At 42.4% G+C, this 14,648-nt stretch overlaps 1 protein-coding gene across 1 annotated transcript in view; it reads right to left on the minus strand.

Annotated features, from left to right (window-relative positions):
- The window catches only part of LOC124085056 (kinesin-like protein KIF28P), a 63,349-nt gene that overhangs the window by 2,644 nt on the left and 46,057 nt on the right, over positions 1-14,648 (minus strand). The window contains exons 13-22 of the mRNA XM_046432540.2: positions 13,433-13,556; positions 12,255-12,399; positions 9,833-9,951; positions 9,178-9,285; positions 6,537-6,811; positions 4,773-4,907; positions 3,624-3,790; positions 3,268-3,374; positions 2,892-3,039; positions 2,189-2,379 (exon numbers count right to left, since the gene is read on the minus strand). Of these exons, the coding sequence (XP_046288496.1) occupies positions 2,189-2,379; positions 2,892-3,039; positions 3,268-3,374; positions 3,624-3,790; positions 4,773-4,907; positions 6,537-6,811; positions 9,178-9,285; positions 9,833-9,951; positions 12,255-12,399; positions 13,433-13,556 (1,519 nt within the window). The remainder of the gene's footprint in view (positions 1-2,188; positions 2,380-2,891; positions 3,040-3,267; positions 3,375-3,623; positions 3,791-4,772; positions 4,908-6,536; positions 6,812-9,177; positions 9,286-9,832; positions 9,952-12,254; positions 12,400-13,432; positions 13,557-14,648) is intronic.

Here is a 14,648-nt window from a genome sequence, read left to right on the forward strand (position 1 = left end):
GTGAAGTTCTTGTTTAAGTCCTTTGACCATTTTTTTTTCTGTCGAGTTGTCTAGATCTGTTTTTGTTTTGTAGCAGTTCTTTATTTTGGATATAGTTCATTGCACATTAAGTGTGTTTCAAATAACTGTTTCCACACCTTTTGGCTCTCATTTTGGTACTCTTTTGATGGACTAGAGTTCATGATTTAGTCAATTTTTCAGTCTCTCTCTTTAAAACTAGCTGGTTTTGTCATGAGTAAGAAATCCTTTTCCACTGTGAGGTTATGAAGAGTCAGGGTTGTGCCTTTCACATTTGAGTCTTTAATTTGCATCTAAAATTGATTTAGAACTACATTTAGTTTCATTTTCTTCATCTGATTTTCTGTGTCTGTCAAAGATAAACAGCTTAAAAGGAGGAAAGGTTTATTCTGGCTCATGATTTCAGAGGCTTCAATCCATGGTCACTTGGCCCTGTTGCTTTGGGCCTGTCGTGACACAGTACATCATGGCAAAAGAAGCATGTGGAAGAAAACTGGTCACCGCATGGTGGTTGGGAAGAGAAGCGAGAGGGGAAGGGGCCCGAGCCCCAATATCCCCTTCAAAGGCACTCCCCTAGCAACCCAACTTCCTTCTATTAGCCTCACCTTCTAAGGGTTCCACCACCTCCCAGTGGCACCCATGCCATTAGTATCTGAGTCTTTGGGGAACAACCCAGAACCAAACCATAATACCACCTAAATTCCTAGTTCTCCAAGCACTGTTTAGGGAAAGGTCCACGCTGCACACTCATCTGCAACTTCACCTCAGTCTATATCTAGTCTCTAGTACAGAATGGGCCTTCTGTTCTTTTCTTTCGTTGTCTATACTTTACTAACACCTCACTATCTGGAAAATAAGGTGTTATCAGGCAGGACAAGTCATTCTACCTTCTCAGCTCTTCATCTTGTCTTGGCTTTTCTTTCCATTTGCAATTCCATATAAATTATAGATCATTTTGTCAGGTTCCATTACATTTGCTTGGGATACATTGAATCTTAGGGAGAATTACAGACTTAATAGCAATTTCCAAACCATGGAGACATAGCCTATTTCTCCGTTTTGGCAGGTCGTCTTTGACATTTCTCAAACAAGTTTTAAAATTTTTTTCATAGAAGTACTGCATATTTTATGTTAGCTATCAGCCTAAGTATTTCATATATTTGATACAATTATAAATGGCATCAAATATATATATGTATATATTATATATATACAAATATATATATTCAAATATACTTTTATATTGATTTTATAACCAGCAATTGGGTAATTCTGTTAATTTATATATAAATTCTGTGGGGTTTTCTATTTATACAAGCATGGTATCTGGGAATAGTAATGGAGGCTGCACAGTATAATGCAGGGAGAAGAAGACTGTGGAGCAGCCCTGGCTGGGTTTGCATCGAGGCCCTGCTATTTACAATATATGTATCCTGAAACAAGTTACATAACGTCTCTTACGACTTAGGTCCACAACTATAAAATAAGGCTAATGGTAGTGGTTACAAGAATTCACTCAGTAAATGTAAAATGCTTAGAAAGCGTTATATAAATGTGTGCTATTATTGCAAATCCTGTTTTCTCTTTCTAGTCTTTATACTTTGTATTTCTTGCCTTAATGCACCGGCTGGAACTTAAAATACAGAAGTGCAATGGCCAGCATCCCTGACTTCTTCCTGATCTGAAAAGGGAAGCTGTCAGTAATTTACCACTTTACCTGAGATGGCCTCTATCAAATTGAGGCATGTCCATTTTATTCTCGAGTTTGACAAGAATATTTGTCTTTATAGGATGCTAAATTTTTTTCACATGCTTTTCCATCTGTTGAAATAATCAGATTGTTTTTCTACTGTAATATGATGAGTTATATTTGATTTTATAATTATAAACAAAACTTGCATTTCTGAGATATTCTATATATTGTAAAGTGAATGAATAGCAATTCTACGGTGACCCTAGCTGTCTGGAACCAGCCAGATATGCACTAAAATAGAAAGCCCTGAGCAAAAGTGGATAGAGGCCTGAGAGAGCAGAGGACCATGCTTTTAAGGCCTCTACTTTCTCATCTGCTTAAACACACATGTCCTCAAGCTCAGGAAATGCATTTAAAGCAAATGTCTAAATTTAATGGAAATAGATTTCTTTTGTTCCCATGATTCTGGCTACTTACAGGAGGTTTATACTGCCAAAGTCTGAAAAATTGTCGTTTTGCTGTGTTCATGCTTTGATAAAACACCTTGAGAGCTTTAGCAAACTCTTTGTCGCAGCTGGCTTGCTGAGTGCACATTTGATTAATCTTTCTGGCTGATGGCAGTTGTGATGTCATCTCAGTTATCTTCAGGGTACTGGAAGGCTTATGGGCTTCAGGAAGAAGAAAGGTATTTATTCATTTACAGATACCTATACTTATTTATTTTGGTGGCATTCTTCTATATCTGCATTTATCAGCATATTTGTGGCACCAGTTTGAACCCATGCAAAGAAATCTCGCAAGGCAAAAGAAAAACAAAATGCCTGTTTTTTTTTTATGATACAAAATATTAGTTAAAACATGAAAAAGTCCGTGTCTAGCTGGGCAAAGTGGTGGGCACCTATAATCCCAGCTACATAAGAGGCTAAGGCAGGAGGAGGATCACAAGTTTTAAGTCAGCCTTAGCAGCTTTTTATTTTGAGATTCTACCTCAAAATTTAAAAGTGGAGAGGGTCTGCGGGTATAGCTCAGTGGTAGAATACTTGCCTATCACATATGAGACACTGAGTTCCATCCCTAGCACCCTAACAACAAAGGCCATGTCTTAAAAAACCAAACACACATCTCAAATGTTGGAGCTTTGGAGATAAGCTCAACATCCACAACTGGAGCAGTTTGTCACCTTGTTGACCAGAATCAGTTTTCTCCAGTGATTCCTTGAGAAATATGTTTTCCTCTCTCAGGGCTCTGTTAATGTTTCTGAGCAGTTCCGTCTCCTGTTCTAACTTGAGCACTTTCAGATAAAGTTCCGATGTCTGATTTGATGCCATCTACAAAAGATACGTCATTTCTTTTGAGATTGGCAATTTTTTCTATCTCAGGTAAACCAGATGGAATGGGGAGGTGATGAGCAGGATTTATAAGCCCCTTAAACTAAGGGTACTCAAGTACACCAGGAAAAGTTCTGTTAAGAGGAACAACACTGACGATCCTTAAGTGGCTGTCACCTGATATTTTTCTAGTCACCTTGATGCCAATTGTAATTCACATGTACACACCTGGCTTGTATCCTTCACATCGGAAATTTTCTTGGTATCTACCATGATGTGGCCTTCATCTGTGACCATGAAGTCCAGCTGAGAGCAGCTCAGTTCAGCACAGCCTTCTGTAGTGTGGTAGAGACACCATCAAAGAAAGGAAGTCTAAGTTGTCCAGCCCTAGTGTTGAGTGAAATGTTAAATCATGTGTTGTTAATGTTAAACCTGCTGGACTAGGACCCAGAGGCCCACGGGGAAAGATGACACTGGCCACTGCCATAAAGACCCTGACTGCCTCCCTTTTCTACCTCTTCTGCAGCACTGGGTGTACTGACATTATGTCCGATTGAACAGTGCACATGTGAAAGAGTAAGTACCTTGAAGGCCCCACAAATCAACAATGAGAGCATTTGTCTGTAAATAATTCAGAAACTCCTGAGATGCATTTAAGGCTGCAAATTGTACAATCTCTTCAATTTGGGGATTCACAATTTTCCATATGGGTTTAGTATATAAAGTGTTTGGAAGATCATAAATTCTATACCTGAAAAAAAGAATATAAAACATAATTTAAATCCAGAAGGAACACATTTGTAAAGGAAAGAATCAGATGAACCCAGACATATAACCCATGCATGAGTTAGATAAAGAGATAAATTATAATCTATGCTCATGATTGCGGCCTCCAACATCTCAATTGTTCTACATGGGTATTATCACAATGTGACTAATAAAAAAGGAAAAAGGATTTCAATAAATCCTTTCTACTTAGAGACTCTAAAATTGCTAATTTCCCATGTAGGGTGGTTGGTTGGTTTTTGTTCTTCAAAGTAACTCTTTATTACCTTATCTTTTAATATCCTTTTCACCTAATGAGTTTGACCATATCTGATGCATCTGCCATACCATAATATAGTTCTTTTGTTTCCAATAAAAACATTTTACTTAAATAATACAGTTTTGAACGATATTTTTCTATAAATAAAATTTTTGACTCAACTATTTCAGTTACATAAAAGGTTCAATACATAATGACCACAACCCATTTGGCTTGCTTCTCTGTTTAATAGGTAGGGGCAAATAGTCATTTTGAAGTTGAACAAACAGAAAGTTAAGAAAATTACATTATAAACTCATTTTTTTTTAATATTTATTTTTTGGTTGTAACTGGACGCTATATATTTATTTATTTATTTTTATGTGGTGCTGAGGATCGAACCAGGGCCTCCCACGTGCTAGGCGAGCGCTCTACCGCTGAGCCACAATCCCAGCCCCTAAACTCATTTTTAAAACTTGAGGAAATGGGGCCGGAGTTGTGGCTCAGCAATGGAGTGCTCGCCTAACATGTGCGAGGCCCTGGGTTCGATCCACAGCACCATATAAAGATAAATAAAATAAAGGTATGGTGTCCAAAAACAACTGAAAAGTAAATATTAAAAAAAAAAAAAAACTTGAGGAAACACTCCTTTCCTCCAAAAGCCACACAGCAGGTAGCTTTTGAAAGAAGCTATGGCACAGGGTAGTACCCCATTTGAATGCCCCGCTTTGCATCTTCCTTTAGCCATTTGACACCAAGGCACTGGACAATGTGAATCTGGAAATCCATCCTCTTGCCCAGCAGCTCACAAGGATCAATAACCACGTCCTCCTCACCATGTGCTCTACAAACAGAAGAGGTAGACATTGATCTCAGGTTAAGCAGGGTCCAAGCAAGTTGGCATTGTTAAGTTCAGGCAGTAAAATAGAAAACTTAAAGAGAAAGCTAATTTCATTGAAGGAAGGCTAGTATTATTACCAACTGTAGAATTCATTCAAGAGACACTTAATAAGAGTCAACTCTAGGGCTGGGATGGTGGCTCAGTGGTAGAATGCTCGCCTAGCATGCATGAGGCACTGGGTTCCATCCTCGGCACCAAATAAAACTAATAACATAAATAATTTTTTTAAGAGTCAACTCTATACTGATGCTTTAAGGTCAGATATGGACCATTTCATGGAGATCATGGGGCTGGGGTATAACTCAAGGCTTCAGCATTTGCCCACCATGAAGCTCTGGGTTCCATCCTCCAGCATCACAAAACAAAGCAAAAAGAAGCTCAAAACCCAGAGAAGGGATTATGAACCACTTCATGCAATGAATGCACACAGATGTCAGTGCTACACTTCATTGAAAATTCAAGTATGTCCCCAGTAGGAAGAAGGGGAATGGCAGCTGGCTGCTGAGATTGCAGCCTCCTAAGTTGGCACTGGTGAATTCCTTGTAGTCTTGAGTACATCTCAGACCTACAAGGTCAGAAACTGATTCAGAAAGCTTTCTAATAGGGACCTCTCACATCAGCCAAGCTCACAAAGTCTGACACCTATAAACTAGAATGCCACTTTATTGATTTGCAATATAACCATCAGGCAGCCTAGAAGGTCAAGGTAGCCAAGTGACCAGAATGTTGCTTGAGTCCCAGTTGGTCAGCCTGGACTCTTAGTCACAGAACCTTTACTCCTTTCTTGAGCTATTTTCCTCTTCAGCAATTTCACTGGGTGCTCTGCAGGCACTGGCATCCATACCAGGCCCCTCTGCCAGCCTCTTTGATTAGGATACTTGACTACAGCTTTTGTATAGACTGCCTAAGACCTAAAGAGAAACGACAGATGAGATATCCTAAGAGAACAGTAAAAGATAGCATAGCAGAGTTTAGAACAGAACTGATAGCCTGAAGCAAACTTACACCCATGGAAGTTCAGAAAACATCACAGAAAGCCAGAAATCTCTCTTCCTACCTTGAAAAAAAAGACCAAAGAAATAGGCCTCTATCACGGAGAAGAAGGGGTAAGCTAGAAGATGGCCTCTCTGCCTCTTACTCTAGGGAATCACCAGCAGCCTGGGCCTACAGCATGGGAAAAGCATCCCGTGTAGGGTGGATACCAGACCTCACAGGTGCCAGGAGAGAGTTCATTGGCTTCTCTCCTATGAGGGTCAACTCAGGTCTTGATTTTTGTCCAAGTTTCCTTCTGCTACTCCTATCTCTTTATGGGATGTCTTCCTCATTCCTTTGGTTCCTTAGGGCAGTGCTGAGTTGTCTCAAATGCAGCTGGCATTTTAGGGAAGCTGATTTGGCTTCCATGGCAAAAATCATATTCCATGAGCCAAATCATAAATGCATGAGCTCATTCATTTGTCTCATGAATGACCCTTTCAGGTACCAAGTTGACTACCCTCTCAGGAGAACTTGGACTTGCTCTGAACTTTCTGTGACTGACCCAGACAGAACTAGGGAAGGGGAGGAGACACCCACTGTCCTGTTGGGGAGCAAGAGGCCATATGGATGTGTAATACTGCCTCCTCCAGTCCATCACAGTTGAGAAACTCCACTTGCTCCTCGAACTTCATGCAGTAAGCAAGCGACTGGAGCCAGACATGAGCTGAGCCCAAGTGGATGACCTCGACAGGATCCCAGAAAGGGTCATCCTCTTGAGTCACGTGGCTGTCTTCTCCATCTAGAAAGCGCTGGTAAAGTTCCTCCATTAAGAATTTCCTATTGATAAACTTGGCTTTTGACCAAATCCACACCTGCGAACACAAAGTAGGTCACCAATATTTGTTTCATCTACTGCTCCAACAGTTCATCCGCCTGATTTTTCCCAGCATGCTCCTTCCAGTGGGCTGATTTGGGGTATCCAAGACCACACACCACTCTGCAAACTTAGCTTTGGCGAGGCTCTTCAAGAATACCATATCCGTGCTGGACCTGTTATTTAGGCGTGCTCGAGTCACTTGAGCCCAGGAAATGACATAGAGGAGATGATGATGGAGTCAGAAAACAGACCCTCCCAGGAAAATGAAGGTTTGTGGTTTGTGGTACCCAGAATAATGGCCCTCAAAGATGCCCACTGTTATGCTCGAATTCGGGACCCCCAAAGACCACCAGAGACCCAAGATCGATGTAAGCAGCAAAGAGGTGTTTATTGCGAGCTAGCTCGGTCCTCCGCGCGCACACACAGCAACTGGTAACGCTGAGAGGCCCCGAGCCCAGGGTTTGCAGCAGTTTTATACATTCTTTGGAGAGGGCAGGGACTTCACATACATCATAGCAAATCATCACACACCGCGGGAAAATCAAATAACAACTCTAAAACATGATTAGCACATTCACTGGCGGGAACAAGTTGGGTAGGGGTGATTGGTCAGTACAAGGGGTATTCGTTTGAACTGATTGGTTTGAGCCAAGAGGGGTGTACATGCTGAACTACATGGTTTCCCAATATGTTATCAACCACCATAAACTACTGGGAGGGTCATCTGGCATCCCAGGTATTTCCTTGACTCATGCTGATTGGTGGCCGCTAGGGGGCTGCTATGGGTCCCCACCTAGCCTGACTGAGTCAGGGACACCTGGCACAGCAGATCTCTGTTATTTGTAGATAAATAACTTAGCAGGGTGGGAATGTGCTTAGGAGTGCTCTGTGGGTTTTTCCAAGGACAAAGGCCATGTCCCTTCCTTGGACAGGCTTTGCTCTGAGATAGAAGCTGGTTTTTCACCCACATTCTAATCCCCGGATCCTATGAATGTGAACTGAGGGGAACTGAGGTTGCAGATGGAATTAAGTCTGCTTATCATCTGAATTAAAATGAGGTTAGTGTGGATTATCCAGATAGGCCCTGTGTACTCACATGCTAAGAGCCATAGCCAAGTAGTAATGATGCATGGCATTTTGGGTTGAAAGGTGACGCCAGCAAGCCATTGAGATGATATAATTATGTTAAGATCTGCATTCAAATGGATATTAGACCCCTGCTGTCCACCTCGGCCTGCTACTGGACTCCCGGAGAGTTCCCATTGGTTGGGGAAGTGCAGTAGGAGGGAATTCCGGAGGAGGGATTTCCTATTGGTGTGTGTGTCCGGGAGAATGCTGCGTGTGTGGGTCGGCATATTTCCCGGGAGCATACAAGGCATTGGTGGGAGTTTCAAAAATAAAGTTTATTCCTGTTTGAGTGGCTCGTGATTTTGTGCCCAGCCAGACTGCGGCACTCACAAGAACCTTAAATGTGGAAGAGGGAGGCAGAAGAGAGAGGCAGAGAGAGATGTGGTGACCAAAACAGGGTCAGAGAAATATGATGTGGCTCATTTTGAAGATGGAGGAAGGTAGCCATGAGCCAAGGAATTCTGGTAGCCTCTAGAAGCCGGAAAAAGCCAACACATTTTCCCATTGAGCCTCAAGAACAAATTGGCCCTGCCCACACCTTGTTTGTAGCCCAGTGAGACCCCTGTTGGACTTCTAGCCTAGGAAACAATAAGGTAATATGTTTGGGTTTATGAAAATTTATCACAGCATTAAGGGAAGATAAGCACACAGGTTTAGTCTAGAAAAAAAGCCTAGAAGTGGCTCCACAGCAGAAGGGAGAGGAAAGAAAACCTCAAGTTTCTATAAAAGATCTACTGACAGCAATGTCAACACAGGAATGGATCAGTCAGTGGAGTAGGTGAATGGACTATTCCAGGGTCTTATGAAAGTGTGAATTTTATCATTGCTTCAGAATGGTAAATCTTCCTCTCTTACATGCACTTGCACACACACAAATGTCCACACTTGCACATACATACACACAGACATGGACCCCATTACCAGCTGGATGAACTTTCAGGCTCCCTTGTGGCATTAAAGCTTTTGAGCCATGTTAAGCAAGAAGAAAGAATGTTCAGAGAGGGTGGTTAGGAAAGATCCTGGGAATTGGCACTGTGTGGGAGAGAGACCCAGGTGAGAGAACATGGAAGAGACTCCCTCAGAACTCCACTTATACTTGGAACATAGCTTGCCTCTTCACTGGGGTCTCTACTGGTTGCTGCTGGTAAAACAAACAAACAAAACCTGTATCCCTAGAAAAGCTCCTCAGAACCCTGTGGGAGACACACCGCTGTCCACAGATGCAGGCCTCACCTCATGAGTCCTTTGGTTGGTCACCTTCACCATGACCTCCTTTTGTAGGTCATAGCCCCTGGAATCTGATGATGCTAGGTTCTTCACCTTCAATTCCATGTTAAGTTCCTAGTAAAAGAAACACTTCATTTATCAGCCCACACCCCCTTTGCAATTTTCTTTTCATTCTTCCCACACTTGGGTTTTTTTTTTTTAAAGAACATGGCTTGACTCTGGTGCTTGAAATTCTTGCCAAGAGAAATGACAGAATACTGGAATTTCTCAACCACATCCTGGAAGTAACACTTAACAGTACTTACTAATGTGATTAAATCTTTTACAAGATTCCCACTGACTGGCATCTGTCACTGGAACTAACTTCAGCCAGGTCCTCTCTGAGGCACAACAATCATCAAGGTGCCAAAAGAGGCACTGGAACAATCAGGAGTAGGTGGTTATGGCCAGCAAGTGTTGGTCTGGGTGCTGGTGGCACTGGTAGGACAGCTGTGGCTGGAGTGGTGCTCAGGGTGGCGGAGGGAGGCGGGGGATCACGGGTATTAGGCTAGTTTCTGTTACTAGCTCACTGTGGGATCTTGGGGAAACCCCACATCTCTGTAGACCTCAAGGTTCTCTCTGGACCTGAAACTATATTGTGTTTGGGCTTTAGATAAATTACCTTCTTCAGTTCTTCACTCATTTGATTTGCTTCTGCAACCAATGGCATGAGTTTGACGTAGTCTTGGAATACAGCCAGGACACTGGGGTCTGCTTGGCCATCTCCACTGTTCACAGCACCTTGCGAAAGCCAGAATGGAAAAGAAAATTTGTCCTTTGCAGTGATAACTTTCCAGCCATGAATAAATGTGTATTTTCATTCACCCATTCATAGAGTTGGTCTTCTCAACCTAGGGATCTTGGCTGCACCATGGCAGGAGGCTCTCTGCCTCCATTTCCCATTCCTGGTCTCAAGGCCCTTGATCCAAGGTGACTCCAAACTTTCCAGGCAGGGGCAAGGGCAGGGGTAAAATCTGGTTGGCTCAAGGAAAAGTCTGGGGATTTATCCCAAAGCTTCAGTGCACAGCAAGCAGGCTGTTCTTACTTGGGTTATATTCGGGTGGTTTGTTTAACTTCATTGTGCCACTAGCCCTGTGCTGGGAAGGCAACTGGGCAGTCACTTACTGTGAACAAATCAATGAGTAGGTGGATTGTTCAGGCCTTGTTGGTTTGATTTTGGACAAAAACTTCAGCAAAAGAAGAACAAAGAAGTGAATTTCAAATCAATTTATTTTGCTAAAATTCTGATTAAAACACATTGATGTAGAGAAAAGGGAGGAACTTTTGCATAAGGGCAGTTGTAGTCTACTGCTCTCCATCTACTGTTTATTTTTATTTATTTTTAGATTTTATTTTATTTTTACTTTTTAGTTATATAGGTGGATACAATGTCTTTATTTTACTTTTTATGTGGTGCTGAGGATCGAACCCAGTGCCTCACGCATGGTAGGCAAGTGCTCTAACTCTGAGCCACAACCCCAGCCCCGCATCTGCAGTTTATTAAGATGGTTAAAGCATAGGTGACTTCTCTGGAAAGCCAGTACATTACAAAGACCTCAGTGGGTCCAGTCCATCCTGAGTACAGTGAAGGAGACACACAGGCAGGTGCTCAAGAGCTTCCATCTGAAGCTTGCAGAGAGATGAGCAGGCAGAAAGCAGAGCTTCTGCTCACTCACCTATGAGGAATCTGATTATTGCAGGGTAACAAGGGTAGGTTGAGCTGGGGAAAGGGAAATTTTTTGTTCATTTGGTTTTGCTGTGTTGGAGACGAAACCAAGGGCATTATGCTGGACAAATGTTTTGCATGGAGCTACACCCCAATCCCAGGAGATCTTTGACTCAGAAACCTATGGCTATGATTTCCTTAAGGCCAGGACCTAGATTTTTTTCCTCACCATTCCTCCAGACCAAGGCTCCCAACCAACATCTCTAACTACTGGGGCACAGGTTCTGTAGGCCCAGCAGGCCCCTGGGTGGAGCTAAACATCATTAGTTGGCTTTAGGTAACCAGAAATATTATTTCAGCTTTCTGGTGTTGTTTTGCTATTTATCTATATATATATACCATTCTCTCTCTTTTTTAAAATATTTTTTAGTTGTAGATGGACACAATATCTTTATTTATTTTTATGTGGTGCTGACGATTGAACCCAGTGCCTCACGCATGCTAGGCAAGTGCTGTACCACTGAGCCACAACCCCAGCCAACACACCATTCTCTTTATAGCCCTTTGAATGGTCTGTACCCCTTTTTTAAAAATTTTTATTGTTGGTTGTTCAAAACATTACATAGTTCTTGACATATCATATTTCACACATTTGATTCAAGTGGGTTATGAACTCCCATTTTTACCCCATATACAGATTGCAGAATCACATCCACTGTTTTACATATTGCCATACTAGTGTCTGTTGTATTCTGCTGCCTTTCCTATCCTCTACTATCCCCCCTCCCCTCCCCTCCCCTCCCATCTTCTCTCTCTACCCCATCTACTGTAATTCATTTCTCCCCCTTGTTTTTTTTCCCTTTCCCCTCACTTTCTCTTGTATGTAATTTTGTATAACAATGAGGGTCTCCTTCCATTTCCATGCAATTACCCTTTTCTCTCCCTTTCCCTCCCACCTCTCATCCCTGTTTAATGTTAATCTTCTTCTCATGCTCTTCGTCCCTACTCTGTTCTTAGTTGCTCTCCTTATATCAAAGAAGACATTTGGCATTTGTTTTTTAGGGATTGGCTAGCTTCACTTAGCATAATCTGCTCTAATGCCATCCATTTCCCTGCAAATTCCATGATTTTGTCATTTTTTAATGCAGAGTAATACTCCATTGTGTATAAATGCCACATTTTTCCTGAGTTTAATGAACTAAATCTTTGACATGGACTCACTCTATATTTATATGGAAATGATATTTTAACAAGGTACATTACTCTGACCCAATAAAAGATGATTGTCTTAAGGAAAGCAGGAAAGCACACAGTGAAAACAGTTGCTTTCAGATCAGTTCATGGAAGATGCCAAAAGTTGGATCCAGGAGCCACTTACCAAGCTTGTCCATGCTTACTCCCTCCGCAGCTACCCTCTCCAGCTGGAAAAAGTCATAGTCAAATCTGCTCAAGTCCTCACTGCCTCTCTCTGAAGGAAATCCAATGTAGAGGTAGGCACTGTTGGACCCCAGAATAATGCGGTCCTAGGGAGGAAACATAGGCTCAGGGGAAGGGTGCTGCCTTCACCTCAGCCTGAGATCAGAAGGCGAGAGTCATACTGCTTCAGGAGGAGCCATAGCCCCATGTCCCTTGTACTAGAGTGATCTGAGAAAAATTCTGCCCTTGAAAATCCCCCAAACAGGGAAAAGACCCATATTAGAGGAGGAAAGGCATCATCTTGCTTTCATCAGCAGAAGAGCGCTACCTCCCTGCCAGGCCCAGGAGAATCAATGGAAAACAGACCCCACCCTTCCCTTGTAAGTCTTATGGAAAAACTGAGTACTCATAAACTGTTCAAAAAAAAAGTGCAGGGGCTTCTCTACAGTGCCCAATGGGTCTAATTCAGACTGGGGATTACAAAAATCCTCTTGGAAGATGGGATTTTAAAGTTGAGACTTCATGTGTGAGATGTTTGGGTGAGGCAGAGATGGCCACTGCTGAGCCAATCAAAAAGAGGTCAGCAAGTTCGGGGCAGATGTGCAGGACAGTGAGGCCTGAGGAAGCTGGGGCAGGACAGCTCACGCAGGAGTCCTAAGGGGGATCACTAAAGGATTTCTAGAAGGAAGCAACCAACTCTGTCTACCAATCTAAAAGGGTCTGTAGCTATTGGGTAGAGGACAGACTGGAGAGGGGAGAGAAAAAAGAAGCTATAGGAGCTACTGTGGTGGTAGAGCCTCTGACTAGAATGGTGGGGAGGAGATGAAGAGGGACCAATGTTTGCCAGAGGCTATATGTTAAAAAAAAAAACCACAAAACTCAAATGTCAGAACTGTAAGAGATCCTGGGACTTATTCAGCTCAGTCCTTGTTTTATAGATGAAATCCAGAGAAGTGGCTTACCCAAGAACACCACATAGTGAGGTAGGGCCAGATCTGTCACTCTGGAAACCATGCCCAAGTAACTTACCATGAAGCAGGAGCAGAAGCCACAAGGTGAGATGCACCCAGCTCTACCCAGAGCCCCTCGGCTAGCTCTCTGGTAGGACTTAGAAACTTCCGGGGCCCAGGAGAAATTTACCAAATGCTGCAGCTTTGTCCTGGAAGTGATGGGTACCCCATTCACAACAACCTTGCATTTCCTGTGTGGAGTGACTGTCACTTTACCATCCACGTTCATAAAGGAAGCATGTTCATCTGAAATTCTATGAAGACGAGAGTATGTCTCAGTCATCCAGTGGATTTCAATTTTAGTGAACAGTGAGGTTGTTCGCTCTCATTTGCACAATACCCAAAGTATTTATCAAGGCTTCCTCAGGACTGTGGCTCAAGGAAAGTGGGAATAGAGGGAAGGGCCCTTCCTTAAGGAAGTGGTGAGTGGCAGACAGCAAAGCAGCTATTTTATTAACAGAAACAAGCCCCAGCTGAGGGCCTAGAGCTACAGGTCACCTACAGACACAGAGATCAGCATAGTCCTCAAAAGCACACAGGCCAGTGTGCATATTGGTGGGGGGTGGGGGTGGGGTGGGGGTGGAGAGTAGGAAGTGGGGGTGGGGGAGGAGGATTGAAAACAGAAATGTTTCAGCAGCCAAGATATGGACTCATCCTAGGTACCCATTGACAAATGAACAGATTAAGAAAAAGTGGGGGCTGTAGTTATAGCTCCATGGCCGAGCACTTGCCTAGCATGTGTGAGGCACTGGGTTCAATCCTCAGCATCACATAAAATAATAAATAAGATAAAGGTAAAAAAGAAAAGAAAAAGTGGTAAAAACATACTAGGGACTATTATTCACATCATTTGCAGTAATGTGGTTGGAACTGGAGGACATTCTATTTAGTAAAATACGACAGGCACAGAAAAGACCACATGTTCTCTCACTTACGTGAAAGCTAAAAGGCTTATTTCAAAAAAGTGTGAAATAGTGGTTACCAGAGCCTGGGAAGAGTGCCAGGAAGGGAAGGATGGAGAGAGGATGGTTAGTGGGGCACAATTTGATAAGAGGAATAACTTCTAATGGCCAGTAGCCCAGTAGGATAATGAAGGTGGACAACAACTAATAGAATATTTCAAAATAGGTAGAAAAGAGGATTTTTTAATGTTTACAACAGAAATATATGGCTGAGGTGAAAGATATTTCAATTAGCCTGAGCTGATCATTACCCATTATATACATGTACTGCAATGTCACCCTGTACTCAATAAATATGTACAATTATTATGTCAAAAACAATTTTAAAGAAATTTCAGAAGAGACACTTAGGAGGGTGACTTCAAAATATATATGTACAGGTAA

Source organism: Marmota monax, unplaced genomic scaffold, assembly GCF_021218885.2.
Source record: "Marmota monax isolate L192 unplaced genomic scaffold, Marmota_monax_Labrador192_F-V1.1 WCK01_AAM20220418_F8-fsc00090, whole genome shotgun sequence".
In the NCBI taxonomy this organism is placed as follows: Eukaryota; Metazoa; Chordata; class Mammalia; order Rodentia; family Sciuridae; genus Marmota; species Marmota monax.